This window comes from Schistocerca gregaria, chromosome 11 (assembly GCF_023897955.1).
Source record: "Schistocerca gregaria isolate iqSchGreg1 chromosome 11, iqSchGreg1.2, whole genome shotgun sequence".
NCBI lineage: Eukaryota > Metazoa > Arthropoda > Insecta > Orthoptera > Acrididae > Schistocerca > Schistocerca gregaria.
In genome coordinates this window covers 61,680,713-61,697,133 of record NC_064930.1, presented here as the reverse complement: position 1 = coordinate 61,697,133, position 16,421 = coordinate 61,680,713, and the positions used below count along the sequence as shown (strand labels likewise).

At 41.2% G+C, this 16,421-nt stretch overlaps 1 protein-coding gene across 1 annotated transcript in view; it reads right to left on the bottom strand.

The window, feature by feature from the left end:
* The window catches only part of LOC126295160 (zinc finger protein 664-like), a 175,940-nt gene that overhangs the window by 52,518 nt on the left and 107,001 nt on the right, over positions 1-16,421 (bottom strand). Inside the window, exon 6 of the mRNA XM_049987456.1 lies at positions 12,919-12,999. Within this exon, the coding sequence (XP_049843413.1) occupies positions 12,919-12,999 (81 nt within the window). The remainder of the gene's footprint in view (positions 1-12,918; positions 13,000-16,421) is intronic.

Sequence of the window (16,421 nt, the reverse complement as noted above, 5' to 3'; positions counted from 1 at the left end):
CACTACCTGTGGTCACCACATTGAGCCACTGGTGTAACCCATCAGTACTGTTCTGTACGTATGCTGTGTTCTTTTTTGTTGTGGAATGATTTAAGCCTGTAATGTTTAAATGTTAATTCCAACCAATGTGCTTGGATGATAAATGGATGTTTCGTTATGTTTCCATTTGAACTGTTAGCTAATAACTGTACCGTGTCACGCCTAATTCAGTTCCTCACTCAAAAGCGGATGAGTCAACCATCTGAATTGAAATGTACGTTTCTGGATATGGGTTCCTATTCAAAATATTAAGTACTCACTCCCCTCTACAAGCACTAACGTTTGAAATGGGAATTTCCGAACACTCTGTATAAGAAATGTAAAACAGAAGAAATTTCATGGGTGGTTTGAGAAGTTCTCGGAGAGGTCAGAACTTGCGCAATGAGTTCTTCATGTGATATTCATTGGACTGTTGGCTGTAAACGTGCCACGTCAGTGTTCTTGGAAGAGGGCTGTAGCGGTGATGTGGCTCTGTTGTTGTTACTGTGTAGTGATTTGCAAAGATGGAAAAAAAATTGCGATTCGAGCAGTGATTAAGCACTTCGTAAAGAAAGGTATGAAAGCAGAGGACATTCATGCCGATTTCCAGAATACAATGGGAGACTCTGCTCCTTCATATTCAACTGTTGCCAAGTGGACAAATGAATTTAAATTTGGTTGGGAGAGCTTAGATGGTTATCCACGCACGGGTTGGCCAAGATGTGCAACTACTCCAGAAATCATTGCAACAGTGCACAAAACGGTCATGGAGGATTGCCAATTGAAAATGTGTGAAATTTCTCACACTTGCCAGATGTCATCTGAAAGGGTATATCACATTTTAACTGAAGCATTAGAAATGAATTAATTATCTGCAAGATAAGTGGCGTGACTCTTAACACTGGATCAAAACGCTTGAGAATGGACATACCGGAACAATGTTTGGCCTGTTTTAGTAGAAACGAACAAGGTTTTTTGCATCGGTTTGTGACCACAGATGAAAGTTGGGTGCACTATTATATCCCAGAGACAAAGCAGCAGTCAAAGCAGTGGAAACATGCTGATTCTCCGCCACCAAAGAAAGCAAAGACAATTCCGTCAGCGGGAAAGGTCGTGGCATCGTGTTCTGTGATGCGAATGAGATTCTGTTTGTAGATTATCTCCTCACTGGGCAAACAATTACTGGAGAATACTATGCTAACCTCCTGGAAAAATTGCAACAATAGATACGCAAAAAAGGGCAGGTTTAGCACGGGAAAAAGTCATCTTCCATTAAGACAATGCATGCCCGCATACATGTTCTGTCGCCATGGCAAAATTGCATGAAATAAGGTATGAATTGTTACCACACTTGCCTTATTCGCCTGATATGGCTCTGTCAGACTTCCATCTCTTCCCAAATCTGAAATTTTTTCTTAGCGAATGAAGATTCACTTCAAACAAAGGACTGATAGCCAGAGTTGACAACTATTCTGCAGGCCTGGAGGAAACTCTGAAGGAACTCATTTTTGAGATGGGATCAAGGCACTGGAACATTGTTGGACCAAGTGCATTAGGACCAAATGCACTAATCTATAAGGAGACTACAGTGAAAAATGAAAAAAGTTTCAGTGATCTAAGTATTTTTTTTCTATTCTGTTTCGAGAACTTTTCAAACCATCCTCATAAATCGAAGTTAATATATAACAATAATTAAAATCACATGAGCAAAGATTGCAAGTGGAAAAGGGAGGACAGAAAACAGAGCAAATGACAAAGGTGATACGTTGATTAATATGACATGACGAAGGAATAGAAATGAGAAAAATTATACTTAAACAAATTACTTGGATAAAAATAAAGATCACAGTCATTTCGATGAAGATTTAAAAATAAAAAAATTCAAAGTTCCTCACGAGATTCGAATCCACAAACTTTTGCACATTATTTTTTTGAAAGAACACTCCGCCATTTGACTGTATATTACAGTATTTCTTCTTCTGTACAATCTAGGTTTCAGATTTCACACCATTATCACGTACAATGTTCTTAGATCATTAACGTCATTTCCCTGAATAATGTGCAGGAATTTGACATCACTTCAAGAGTTACATCTTAAATGGATATTTGGACTGACTTTACTGGATATGATGTGCTTGTACAACAATGTGCTGCATTCCTTCAAGACATTAATTCTATACCATTTATATCAATGTGAAACAAATTTGTTGAACTGTGCATTTGTCATCCTGAACAGCACACAGCAAGATGAAATTAATAGTCTAAGAACATTATACTCGATAATTGCTTACAAGCCAAAATCTAAATTGTACAGAAGAGAAAAATGGTGGTATATTCTTTCAAAAAAATACTGTACAACTGTGGCTCAGTACATTCAGAAACTTTATTGCACATTACACTACGCAACCATTTTGTTTAACAATTCTGTTTTTAAAGTTGTATAGCACAATGCAAAATTCGGAATTCTTTTTTTGTAGATTATTCACAAACAATGGCCCACCAGAGTGAATGACTGCAGGGTGTGCCACCTTGGACCTTAACTGACATCACCATACAGGAGGTTTCAAAAAGTCAATCCCACCGCTGAGGACGGTTGAAATGTGAAGACCACACAGAAAAAGTAAAGCCAAGAGATGAATGATTACAGACAGTGTTGCTCCTCCTTCCCCCCACCACCACCTCAGGGTATGTAAGTATATCAGTAAGTACACTAAGTAAACTGACTGATGCCGGTAATTACGATCCCACGAACAGAATTGCCGTAAATCACTTCGCTAACACATATTTAATATTTCTGTAAGTTTGATAGCATCAGTTGACAGCTAAGTCAGCTATGTTACACAGTTACATAGTTGGTTTATTCACGTGGAACTGTGTGTGGTAGTAGTAAATTCTTTGTTAATGCTCACTGGTGCTGTCTTTGCCTGTAAATTTGTTTCATCTGATATAGTGTTCTGTAATTTCAATAAAGTTGTCAGTGTAATTTCTATGTTTTAAGTCAGTTTGTTCATTAAGAATTTTATCTGAATCTACATACACACATGCAAAAATCTGAATAGACACGGTTGAAACGTAACAATTATTGAAATTATGCAGGGAGTTGCAGACATAAGTATCTCATGTAAGTATAAAGGAAATACAATGAATTATACAAACGAAGAGCTGAAATGGACTTAGAATATATTTACAATGAAAAATATAGTGAAAAATATATTTATAGAAGATTTATAGAACATCAATACACCTCTAAGCATATCCAGAAACACTGAGCATAAAGTCCAGATATCGACAGTGGCAACTACACAGCTGATACCATCTTTCAGTTCCCCTATGATTACAATCATTGACTACCAATCCCAACCGCTTGCCACAAGGATCGCATCCCTCTGAAAGACCCAGGTGCAAGACCTGGCCAATCCACCACCCAGCACTTCCTATTCCAGTCATGCCACAGGCTATCTGAGGCCGGGCGGGCCACCTGCAAAAGCAGCTATATCATTTACCAGCTCTTCTGCAATCAATGTGCAGCTTTTTATATTGGTATGAGCACCAACATTCTGTCCAGCAGGAGGAATGGCCACTGCCAAACTGTGGCCAAGAGCAAAGTGGACCATCCCATGGCACGACATGCAGCCGAACATACCATCTGCATCTACATCCACATCTACATTTATACTCCGCAAGCCACCTAACGGTGTGTGGCGGAGGGCACTTTACGTGCCACTGTCATTACCTCCCTTTCCAGTTCCAGTCACTTACTGTTCGCGGCAAGAACGACTGCCGGAAAGCCTCCATGTGCTCTCGAATCTCTAATTTTACATTCGTGATCTGCTCAGGAGGTATAAGTAGGGAGAAGCAATATATTTGATACCTCATCCAGAAGCGCATCCTCTCGAAATCTGGACAGCGAGCTACACCGCGGTGCAGAGTGTCTCTCTTGCAGAGTCTGCCACTTGAGTTTGCCAACGCTATCACGGTTACCAAATAACCCTGTGACGAAATGCGCCGCTCTTCTTTGGATCTTCTCTATCTCCTCCGTCATCCTGACCTGGTGCGGATCACACACTGATGAGCAATACTCGAGTATAGGTCAAATGAGTGTTTTGTAAACCACCTCCTTTGTGGATGGACTACATTTTCTAAGGACTTTCCCAATGAATCTCAACCTGGTACCCGCCTTACCAACAATTAATTTTATATGATTATTCCACTTCAAATTGTTCCGCACGCATACTCCCAGATATTTTACAGAAGTAACTGCCACCAGTGTTTGTTCTGCTACCATATAATCATACAATAAAGGATTCTTCTTTCAATGTATTCGCAATACGTTACATTTATCTATGTTAAGGGTCAGTTGTCACTCCCTGTGCCAAGTGCCTATCCGCTGCAGATCTTCCTGCATTTTGCTACAATTTTCTAATGCTGTAACTTCTCTGTATACTACAGCATCATCCGCGCTGCATGGAACTTCTGACACTATCTACTAGGTCATTTATATATATTGTGAAAAGCAATGGTCGCATAACACTCCCCTGTGGCACGCCAGAGGTTACTTTAACGTCTGTAGACGTCTCTCCATTGATAACAACATGCTGTGTTCTGTTTGCTAAAAACTCTTAAATCCAGCCACACAGTTCATCTGATATTCCGTAGGCTCTTACTTTGTTTATCAGGCGACAGTGCGGAACTGTATCGAACGCCTTCCGGAAGTTGAGAAAAATAGCATCTACCTGGAAGCCTGTATCTAACATTTTCTGGGTCTCGTGAACAAATAAAGCGAGTTGGGTCTCACACGATGCTGTTTCTGGAGTCCATGTTGATTCCTACAGATTAGATTCTGGGTTTCGAGAAACGACACAATACGTGAGCAAAAAACATGTTCTAAAATTCTACAACAGATCGACGTCCGAGATATAGGTCTATAGTTTTGCACCTCTGCTCGACGACCCTTCTTGAAGACTGGGACTACCTGTGCTCTTTTCCAATCATGTGGAACCTTCCGTTCCTCTAGAGACTTGCGGTACACGGCTGTTAGAAGGGGGGCAAGTTTTTTCGCATACTCTGTGTAGAATCGAATTGGTATCCCGTCAGGTCCAGTGGACTTTCCTCTGTTGAGTGATTCCAGCTGCTTTTCTATTTCTTCGACACTTATTTCGATGTCAGCCATTTTTTCGTTCGTGCGAGGATTTAGAGAAGGAACTGCAGTGCCGTCTTCCTCTGTGAAACAGCTTTGGAAAAAGGTGTTTAGTATTTCAGCTTTACGGGTGTAATCCTCTGTTTCAATGCCATCATCATCCCAGAGTGTCTGGATATGCTGTTTCTAGTCACTTACTGATTTAACGTAAGACTAGAACTTCCTAGGATTTTCTGTCAAGTAGGTACATAGAATTTTACCTTCGAATTCACTGAACGCTTCACCCATAGCCCCCCTTATGCTATCTTTGACATCGTTTAGCTTCTGTTTGTCTGAGAGGTTTTGGTTGGGTTTAAACTTGCAGTGAAGCTCTCTTTGCTTTCGCAGTAGTTTCCTAGGTTTGTTGCTGAACCATGGTGGGTTTTTCCTGTCCCTCACAGTTTTACTCGGCATGTACCTGTCTAAAACACATTTTACGATTGCCTTGAACTTTTTCCACAAACACTCGACATTGTCAGTGTCGCAACAGAAATTTTTGTTTTGATCTGTTGATGCTTGATTTCAATGGCTGCTTCACTACCTGAGCCATCTGGATCCTTCACTCCACCACCAGCTTTTCTAAACTGCGCAGATGGGAGTTATCCTTACAACACATTCTACACTTCCATAATTACCCTGTCTAAACCTACTGTAATATACTGTATCCACACCTCACTCAACAGTTTCCACCACCTCTGTCCTATCTTCACCTGCCTATTCTCGCACCCTATCCTCCACTTTGTCTGCCGCCCTCTGCCGATGTATCCGCCCATCTTTCTCCGCCTCTCTCCTTTTTCCCCCCACCTCCCTGCCCCACAACCTCCTGATGCTGCACCTGTTGACATTCTAGTCCCAACACACTCTGTCAGACAGCATCATCTCCCCCCCCCCCCCCCCCCCCCTGTAGACTACTATCCCTCCCCCATTCCTGCCCCCTCCTCCAGATTATGGCTTGTATCCCACATGATAGTTGCGCCTCCAGCCCAAGTTGCCAGAGTTGGCAGCACATGTACATGAGGTGTGCTTGCTTGTGTGAATGAATGGTGTGTGTTTCTCTTCTGCTGATGAAGGCCAGAAGCCGGAAGCTTTATGTAACTTTCTTTTAATTGTGCCTGTCTGCAACTTAATGTGTCTTCTTTATGGTAAGTACATTGTTGATATTACTACCTGGACTTTCCACTGTTTAAAACAGGCCGTCTCCATATTTCAGTCATCACAGACTTATGACTTAAAAGAATATTTAATTGTTATACAAAATATATTTGAATGTTACAAATAATTTAGTGTCATGAAGGCTTTTGTTTTGAGGTGATTTATGTATGTGTTTTGGAGTAAATCTGTGGTGTCGCTTTGTTTAGAGACTCTGTGTTGGTGGTGTTCTCTTAGGGTATTACTTAAGACTACTTGCTAACAATATTAGGCCACTTTATTGGTGGGAGGTGAGGTTAATTTTAGTACAATACACCACTGAGTTTATGGTGCAGCTTACAATTGACAACTTTATGCCTGAAACTTCCTGGCAGATTTAAACTGTATGCCGGACCGAGACTCGAACTTGGGAATACTGGCTGTGAGGACGAGGCATGAGTCATACTCGGGTAGCTCAGTTGGTAAAGCACTTGCCCGCGAAAGGCAAAGGTCCCGAGTTAGAGTCTCAGTCCGGCACACAGTTTTTATCTGCCAGGAAGTTATATATCAGCACACACTCCGATTTAGAGTGAAAATTTCATTCCAGAAACTTTATGCTTGCTTAAGCTACCCTTGTTTCTACATCATGTCCTCCTGTCATCATAGGGGAAGAGCAGTAGTGGCCAGTTACAAAATTTTTGTCCTTTAATCTATGCTAGGTTCTATGGCCAACTTAATTCTACTGACACGTGTGTGCACATATACATCGTCACTGGGTGTTAGCCTCAGCAGTCTGGAGATGCTACGTAAAAGTCGTCTTTTGGTTAAGTAAAATCATTCCACTACTGGTTTATGTGTGTCCCTTAAGAGTGTCAGCATATATTCTATCACAGGACTAATGTACATCTTGTATGTGTGAACTGCGATTTTGTTGTCACATCTGTGGATTGGTCCTCGGACTCGTCTAATTAAACTTATCTCTTTCTTGTCTTATTTAGCAGTTTAGTTAGGTGTGCTTTTCCAGTTTAGGTATTTGTCTAAGAACACATCTAGTTACATAGCGGTATCACTGGGCCTCAGTGTTGTGTCCCAGAGTGTCAGTTGTATTTTGTCTTGTTGTTTTGGCGTCTTTTAGTCACGTGTTTTTGTCTGGACAGAACCACTTGGGTTTTTGATGGGTTTGGCAGGATTCTCCACTTAGCCATCCACGTTTCTAGTCATCACAGATAGGTCTCTGTCTTTCATTGTACAGTTGTTGTCTTCAATTTTGGACACCAGCTGGCAGTGTCGTCGGTGTCGAGCCCTACTGTTTCTGAAGGGGGTGTTGCTGTTGGTATGTCAGCCATGAAAAGTGTGTACAGTAGTGGGGAGAAGATGCCCCTTTGTGGTAATCCTGCTTGAGGTGTGAACTCTCCCCCCCCCCCCCCCCCCCCCCAACATATACCTCGCACTTCCTGCTGGTGGTATAAAGCTGCATTACTCACACAACCTCAGTTGGGATGCCCGACTGGTTTAGCATATATAGTAGTTAGGTGTGCCAGAACTGGAAGGCGCACTCTATGCCTAAGAAGACTGTAGTTGTGCAGTGCCCTCTGCTGAATCCTTTTGTTATTCTGTCGGTCAGATGGGTCACTGATCAATAGACTCATTTTGTCGGAAGCCTGTTTGCGTCAAGGGAAGGATTTCCTGACATTCTACATTTGTTTTTCAGGGGTCAGTTAGTATTGTTCATATGTTTTTCCTAGGACGTCGAGTAGAGATATCGGTCTGTTGGATCACGAGGCAGTGTTTGGTTTCATTGGAATCATTATTGTTTTGCTCGGTTCCCATCTGGTTGGTAATGTTTTGGTAGTGAGGCAGTAGTTGTAGGCAAAGGAGGAAGTCGGTACTATGAGGTGGGTTGTAGCTTTCTGGAGATTTGTGTGTTTTATGTAATTCTTCCAGGGGCTGTGTTGGTCTTGAGAGGATTGCATCCTGAATGAATTGCGTTCATGATTTCTTTCTCGGTCATTACTTCAGTAGTGTGTTTTATGTCTTCTGTCTCTGTTGCTGAGGTATTTAAAGTCGGGGTTAATTGTTCCTTTATATGTTGTCTGAAGTTGTCATCGAATTTAACATTTTGTGGAAAGAAGTATACTTGAAACTTCCTGGCAGATTAAACCGAGACTGGAACACAGGATGTTTGCCTTTTGTGGACAAGTGCTCTACCGACTGAGCTACCAAGTGTGACTCATGACCAGTGTTCACAGTTTTATTTCCACCAGTACCTAATCTCCCACTTTCCAAACTTCACAGAAGCTCTCATGCGAACTTTGCGAGACTATCGCTTCTGAAAGAAAAGATATTGCGGAGATATGGCTTAGCCTGGGAGTTTGTTTCCAGAACGAATTTTCACTCTGCAGCAGAGTGTGTACTGATGTTAAACTTCCTGGCAGATTAAAACTGTGTGCCGGACCGAGGCTCAATCTTGGGACCTTTGCCTTTCACGGGCAAGTGCTCTACCAGCTGAGCAAAGGTCCCGAGTTCGAGTCTCAGTCCAGCACAGAGTTTGAACTTGTGAGGAGTTTCACATCAGTGCACACTCCGCTGCAGAATGAAAATTCATTCTGGACACATTTCCTTGCTCTATGGCTGAGCCATATGTCCATAATATCCTTTCTTCCGAAAGTGCTAGTCTTGCAAGATTTGCAGGAGAGCTTCTGTGAAGTATGGAAGGTAGGAGAGGAGATGAGGTACTGCCTGAAGCAAAGCTGTGAGGACGGGTCACGAGTTGTGTTTTGGTAGCTCAGTTGGTAGAGCACTTTTTCAAGAAAGGCAAAGGTCCCGAATTTGAGTCTCGGTCCACACACAGTTTTAACCTGTCAGGAAGTTTCACATCAGTGCACACTCCACTGCAGAGTAAAAATTCATTCTGAAGGAGTATGATTGCTGTAGGACTTGCCTGAATGCCTCGGACTGCTATGCTTTGTCTGTTGTTGGCTCATTATCCACTATTAATGTGGTGTTGGTTGACTGTCATTGGCCTGTTAGTGCTTTAAAGCAGTGCCAGAACTCGCCTCCATGCCTGTAATTCCATTGGCTGCATGTATCTCCCACTGCCTTTGTCGGTATTCAGAGATGATTCTCTTAGTTCTCGCATTATGTCTGTTCCATTGCCTTTTCAGGTCTGTGTTGTCGTTGTGTCTGATTTGTCTGTAAAGCTGCTTTTTCTGTCGTTTTAGGCTGAGCGCTTCTTGGGGGAAACAACGTCTCCATTGAGGTCGAAATTGAGTGTGATAGTGAAGTTATATGGCCGAAGTGAAACCAAGTTAATTGTTGGATGTTTTTACCGGCCACCCGATTTCACAGTGACAGTTCTAGAATTATTTTAAAAAAAGTCTACAGTCAGTAGCGCATAAATACCCAGATCTTGCAATATTGGTTGGAGGGGACTTTACCCTACTGAGTGCAGACTGAGATGTCTATTGATTCATTGCAGGAGGTACAGACAGGCAGTGTTGCAAAGTACTTTTGAACATGTTTTCTGAAAACTGTCTTGCGCAGTTAGCTCGACAGCCCACTCACACTGGAGATACCTTAGACCCTGGACCTTATCGATCATGTCAGTATAGAGACAGGGAATAGTCATCACGAAATCATTGTAGCAATTTTGGATACGAAAGTTAATAAATCAGTCAAGAGGGCTAGGAGAATGTTTCTGCTAGAAAGAGCAGATTAGAAGTTGTTGGCATCTCAGTTAGACAATGAACAGACATAATTTAGTTCCAGTATGATGGAGTTGGGGAATTATGGGCAAAGCTTCAGCAGATTGCGAATTGTAGTCTAGAGATTAAGACCCTAGGAAGTGGGTTAAGGGCAGAAAAGACCCACTGTGGTTTATGAAAAAAATTCGGAAGATGCTGAGGAAGCAAATGCTTTTGCACTCATGGTTCAAAAGGCATAGTGCAAATGACAAAAGCAAAGGTTACTACAGATTCAGGCATCTGTCAAAAGATCTATAAGTGAAGCATATAACAATTACCACTGTTGTATGTTGTATAATATCTTGCTGAGAAACCCAGAATATTCTGTCTTATGTAAAATTGCTAAGTGGGTCTATGGCTTCTATCCAGTCACTCATTATTCTGTCTGCTGAGCAGTATAAGATAGGAAAACGAAAGCTTAAGTTTTAAATGTCACGTTCAAGCGATCGTTCATGCAGGAGAATCGTACGAACATACCATTGCGCAGAGTTCCAAATGGGCAACATAGTAATAAGCATCACTGGGGTAGAGAAACAACTGACACAGTCGAAACAAATAAGTCACCAGGTCTGGATGGAACACCAATTCAATTTTACACCATTGGCCCCTTACTTAGCAGGCATTTATCACATCTCTCTCACGCTGCACAAAGTCACAAATGACTGGAAAAAGAGCACAAACTCATATATAAATATAAAATGTAAAAGAATAGACCCATAAAATTATTGACCAATATCCTTAAAACCAGTTTGCTGCAGATTCTTGAATATATTCCAAGTTCAAATGTAATAAAATTTTCTTGAGTCCGAGAAGCTTACATCCAAAAATGAACATGGTTCTAGAAAGCAGCATGTGTCTGAAACTCAGATTGTCGTTTTCTCACATGATATACTGTGAACTCTGAATGAAGCGCAACAGGCAGATACCATATTTTTAGATTTCCGAAAAGCATTCGACAAGGTGCCCCACAGCAGACTGTTAATAAAGGTACGCACATATGAAACAGGTTCCCAGATATGGGATTGGCTTGAAGACTTCTTAAGTTATGGAACCCAGTATATTGTCCTCCAGGGCGAGTGTTCACCAGGAAAAAGGGTATCGCCACGAGCGCCACTGGGAAGTATGATAGGACCACTGTGTTCTCAATATACATAAATTTTCTGGTGGACATGGTGGGCAGCCTGTGGCTATTTGGCTGATGATGCTGAGGTGTACAGGAAGGTGTTGCAGTTAGGTGAATGTAGGAAGATATAAGATGACTTAGACACAATTTCTATTTGTTTTGATGAATGGCAGCTAGCTCTAAATGTAGAAAAAGGTACATTAATGCAAATGAGAAAAAAACCTTTAATGTTCGGTTACAGTATTAGTAGTGTGCTATTTGATCCAGTCATGTTGTTTAAATATCTGGGCGTAATGTTGCACAGTGATATGAAATGGAATGAACATGACAGGGTTGTGGTAGGGAAGGCGAATGTTCAACATCAATTTATTGGGAAAATTTTGGGAAAGCGTGGTTCACCTGTAATGGAGATAGTGTATAGGACGCTAATGTGACCTACTCTCAAGTACTGCTCTAGTATTTGGGATCTACACTGGGTCTGAATAAAGAAAGAAATCAAAGCAATTGAGAAGGGGGGTTCTGGATTTGTTACTAACAGTTTCAAACTATATGCAGGTATTATGGAGATGCTTCGGAAACTTCAAAAAGCAATCCATGGGGGGGAAGATGATATTCTTTTGAGAGGAACAATATTGGGAAAATTTATAAAACTGGCTGCAGAAAGATTCTACTGCCACCAACATACATTTTGCGTACGGATCACAATGATATGACATGAGAAAGCATGGCTCGTACAGAGGCATATACAGTCGTTTTTGCCTTGTTCTATTTGCCAGTGGCTTGCGGAGTATAGATGTGGATGGAAAAAACATATAAATGAACTATTTATATACCTGTTAGGCCCCCAAATGGTTAGTGGTAAACTGGGTGCCTGGTAACAGAGAGGTTCCAGGATCAAATCTTGGTCTCCCACATATGTTTCAATCTTCATTTTAAAGTCGCCTTCACCACTCCAACTGAGAGTCACCAGAAACAACATGTGGTTCTGATTCCGTGTTAAACTGTAAGTTATGTCTCCTTGGATGGATAAATGGGGTAGGTTAATCACTCAGTAATCACTGAAGTGGCACCCAATAGAAAGACTTGCACTAGACCACTGAGCCACATAAAATTATTATTATTAATTATTATTATTATTATTATTATCATCATAATCATCATCTATATGCATAATTAAGTTAGTGTAAAAGCCTCAGGGTGTGAGTCCTATTCACACTTGTCCATTTTTTCCTTCAAAACAATACTTGTCTGCCTTCATAAGACACAACTGAGACTAGAAACTATTGGCTGAGTGGGTTGGGAGCTCCTACACAATCCTCCCTACAGCCCTATCTTTCTGCCTCGGATTTTTACCCATTTGGTTCAATGAAAGAACCTTTGTGTGGCAATGGGTTCAACAGCTAGGGAGAGGTAAAGAAAAACGTACAAAACTGGCTCTGAGGACAAGGTAAAGAATTATTCACTGAAGGGATAAGAAGACTTTCACAAAGAGGATGGTATAAGTCTGTAAAGTTGGTGGGGATTATGTGGAAAAGTAGACATAAAATTGTACTGATGTAATAAACCGTTGTTATTGTCAGAATTGTATGTTTAGTTATTGAATGATCCTGACACGAGAGAAGATGCACCAAGTGAATCTTAGGAGATACACCTGACTCGGTGTTATATAATATACAGACAAAATATGAAGCACAGTGCAAATCAGATTTCTCAAAAATGGTGGTACTTACTGGTTCTTCCTTTGGTATAAGTGGAACCAATCCTGCAGTCTCCGGCTTCGTGTCGTTTGGCACTCCACACTCTACAGACACCTGCAATAAGAAGTATTTACTTGTATATTGTACCGCTTTTTGAAACATTAAAAAAATACATATATTGAAGTAATAAAAGTATGTAACAACAAAAATAAGCAATTACTGACAATACAATGTAAATGGATAGATAAAGAATCTACTCACCAAGGAAAGGTGTCCTTGTCCCACCTGTTAACTCTCCCCTGACCTGGCATTCTGCGTAACTTTTCTGAATGGTACCCCTTTCTCTATACCTCACTAGTCATTTTTCTTCACCCCTCTTCTTTCCCCTTCAACTTTTCTGCCAGAAGAAGAAGCCACTGGCTACAACATTTTGTAAAAGTAAAACCTTTTTGTGTGTGCGTTCTCCCGGTGCCCCTTGGTGAATAGACTTTTTTTTTTTATCTATCCACATACATAATAAAAGAATTTGGTATATAATATAGAGGCCTTATTTGAACAGTCGTACACCCAGTTTTGTTCATAGTGATGACAGTTCTGTGAATGATGTACCTTAAATATTGCAGTCCATCACTTGTTGCAAGAGATTACCATTTCTTTCTATTGCCATCACTCATTTACGTCTAAGCCTCAGTATCTTGAAATGAAATAATTGGAGTTGTACCACTATTGAACTAAAGCCTTCATATATATCACATAAAATGTTGCAAAAGAACATTTAGGGTATGCACATATTCTATTGACTTCGATGTCACCAGCAAGACATCTTCCGATCAACCATTGTACATTGTCACAAACCCCACAAAACTAGATTCTGCATGTTCAACCAGCTGGCCAAAAGGGGTCCATCAGTGATGGCCTTTTACAGTCTTTCAGACACTGATAACTTTGTCTTGAACAAGCACGGGATAGGTTCCAGAAGTTTGTGTCCTGACCTCTAATACAAGCGTGAAGCTCAAAATGCCACAGAGGGGAGTTAGCGACATCTGTCAGTAGATGTGCACACGAATTGCAGCCCGCTTCTAGCCTTAGTCGAATGGTGACACTCGTGCTGCAGTGGGTAAAATCGAATATCGTGCAGTGATTAAGTTCCTGACAAAAGAAGGGCTTGGTATACAGGGTGTTACAAAAAGGTATGGCCAAACTTTCAGGAAACATTCCTCACACACAAAGACAGAAAATATGTTATGTGGACGTGTGTCCGGAAACGCTTACTTTCCATGTTAGAGCTCATTTTATTACTTCTCTTCAAATTACATTAATCATGGAATGGAAACACACAGCAACAGAACGTACCAGTGTGACTTCAAACACTTTGTTACAGAAAATGTTCAAAATGTCCTCCGTTAGCGGCGATACATGCATCGACCCTCCGCCGCACGGAATCCCTGAAGCCCTGGAGAATGGCATATTGTATCACAGCCGTCCACAATATGAACATGAAGAGTCTCTACATTTGGTACCGGGGTTCCGTAGATGAGAACTTTCAAATGCCCCCATAAATGAAAGTCGAGAGGGTTGAGGTCAGGAGAGCGTGGAGGCCATGGAATTGGTCAGCCTCTACCAATCCATCGGTCACCGAATCTGTTGTTGAGAAGCGTACGAACACTTCGACTGAAATGTGCAGGAGCTGCATCGTGCATTAACCACATGTTGTGTCGTACTTGTAAAGGCACATGTTCTAGCAGCACATGTACACAGGTAGAGTATCCCGTGTGAAATCATGATAACGTGCTCCATTGAGCGTAGGTGGAAGAACATGGGGCCCAATCGAGACATCACCAACAATGCCTGCCCAAACGTACACAGAAAATCTGTGTTGATGACGTGACTGCACAATTGCATGCGGATTCTCGTCAGCCCACACATGTTGATTGTGAAAATTTACAATTTGACCACGTTGGAATGACGAAACTAAAATGAGCTATAACTTGGAAATTAAGCGTTTCCGGACACATGTCCACATAACATTTTTTCTTTATTTGTGTGTGAGGGATGTTTCCTGAAAGTTTGGCCGTACCTTTTTGTAACACCCTGTATAATATGGAGGCCTTGTTTGAATAGTGGTACACCCCGTTTTGTTCATTTTCAAAGTCCACATGGGTGGTGTTTATGGTGATGCTTTCCCCTCATACTCTACAGGGAAGGAATAGTCTAAACAGTTTCCGAGAAAACTTCAGCAAGAATATGGTTGTCTAAAACAACCATTTTCCAGATAATGCACGATCATTTGCACACGAAAAAGGTCAGTGCAAGACGGGTGCTCAAACTTCTCTCTGCAGTGCATGACTATTTGCACCAAGTTTTTGGAGCTGTGCTGTGCCAACCAGAAAGAAGTACTAGAATACATTGTCACAGGGGATGAAACTATGATTCTTTATTATGATCCTCTGTTCAAAAGAGAATCTCTCTAATGGTATAAACTAGGTGAAGCTCCACTGAGAAAGGCAAAGGTCACTCTGCCTACAAAGAAGGTCATTGCAACAATCTTCTGGTTCTGGAATTTCAGAGGAATTCTCTTGGTTGAATTTAAAGAAAGAAATTCCACTGTGAATGCATAACACTATCTGCACAAATTACGCGACTCCATCGAACTACAGACGCGAGGGAGGTTGTCACAATGTGTTCGTCTTCTCCGTGACAATGTGCCGGTGCACACAGCGGTAATTGCGAAGGCTGCAGAAAAGGAATGTTGCTTCCAGGAGACTGACTACCCACCCTACAGTCCAGATCTCAACCCAAGTAACTACCATCTCTTCTCCAAATTGAAAAAAGATCATGGAGGAAGAAAATTTGATGATAAAGTGAATCTGATGTAATGGGACATTTTGATGATAAAGAATCAGGTTATTTTTGAAAGGCATCTCTTTCAAATTCTGAAAGTGGGAGGGGTAAAATACAGGGAGCAAAAGGCTATTTACAATTTGTACAGAAACCAGATGGCAATTATAAGAGTCGAGGGACATGAAAGGGAAGCAGTGGTTGGGAAGTAAGTGAGGCAGGGTTGTAGCCTCTCCCCGATGTTATTCAATCTCTATGTTGAGCAAGCAGTAAAGAAAACAAAAGAAAAGTTTGGAGTAGGTATTAAAATTCATGGAGAAGAAATAAAAACTTTGAGGTTCGCCGATGACACTGTAATTCTATCAGAGAGAGCAAAGGACTTGGAAGAGCAGTTGACGGAATGGACAGTATCTTGAAAGGAGGATATAAGATGAACATCAACAAAAGCAAAACGAGGATAATGGAATGTAGTCGAATTAAGTCAGGTGATGCTGAGGGAATTAGATTAGGAAATGAGACACATAAAGTAGTAAAGGAGTTTTGCTATTTGGTGAGCAAAATAACTGATGATGGTCAAAGCAGAAAGGATATAAAATGTAGACTGGCAATGGCAAGGAAAGCATTTCTGAAGAAGAGAAATTTGTTAACATTGAGTATAGATTTAAGTTCCAGGAAGTCGTTTCTGAGCGTATTTGTAT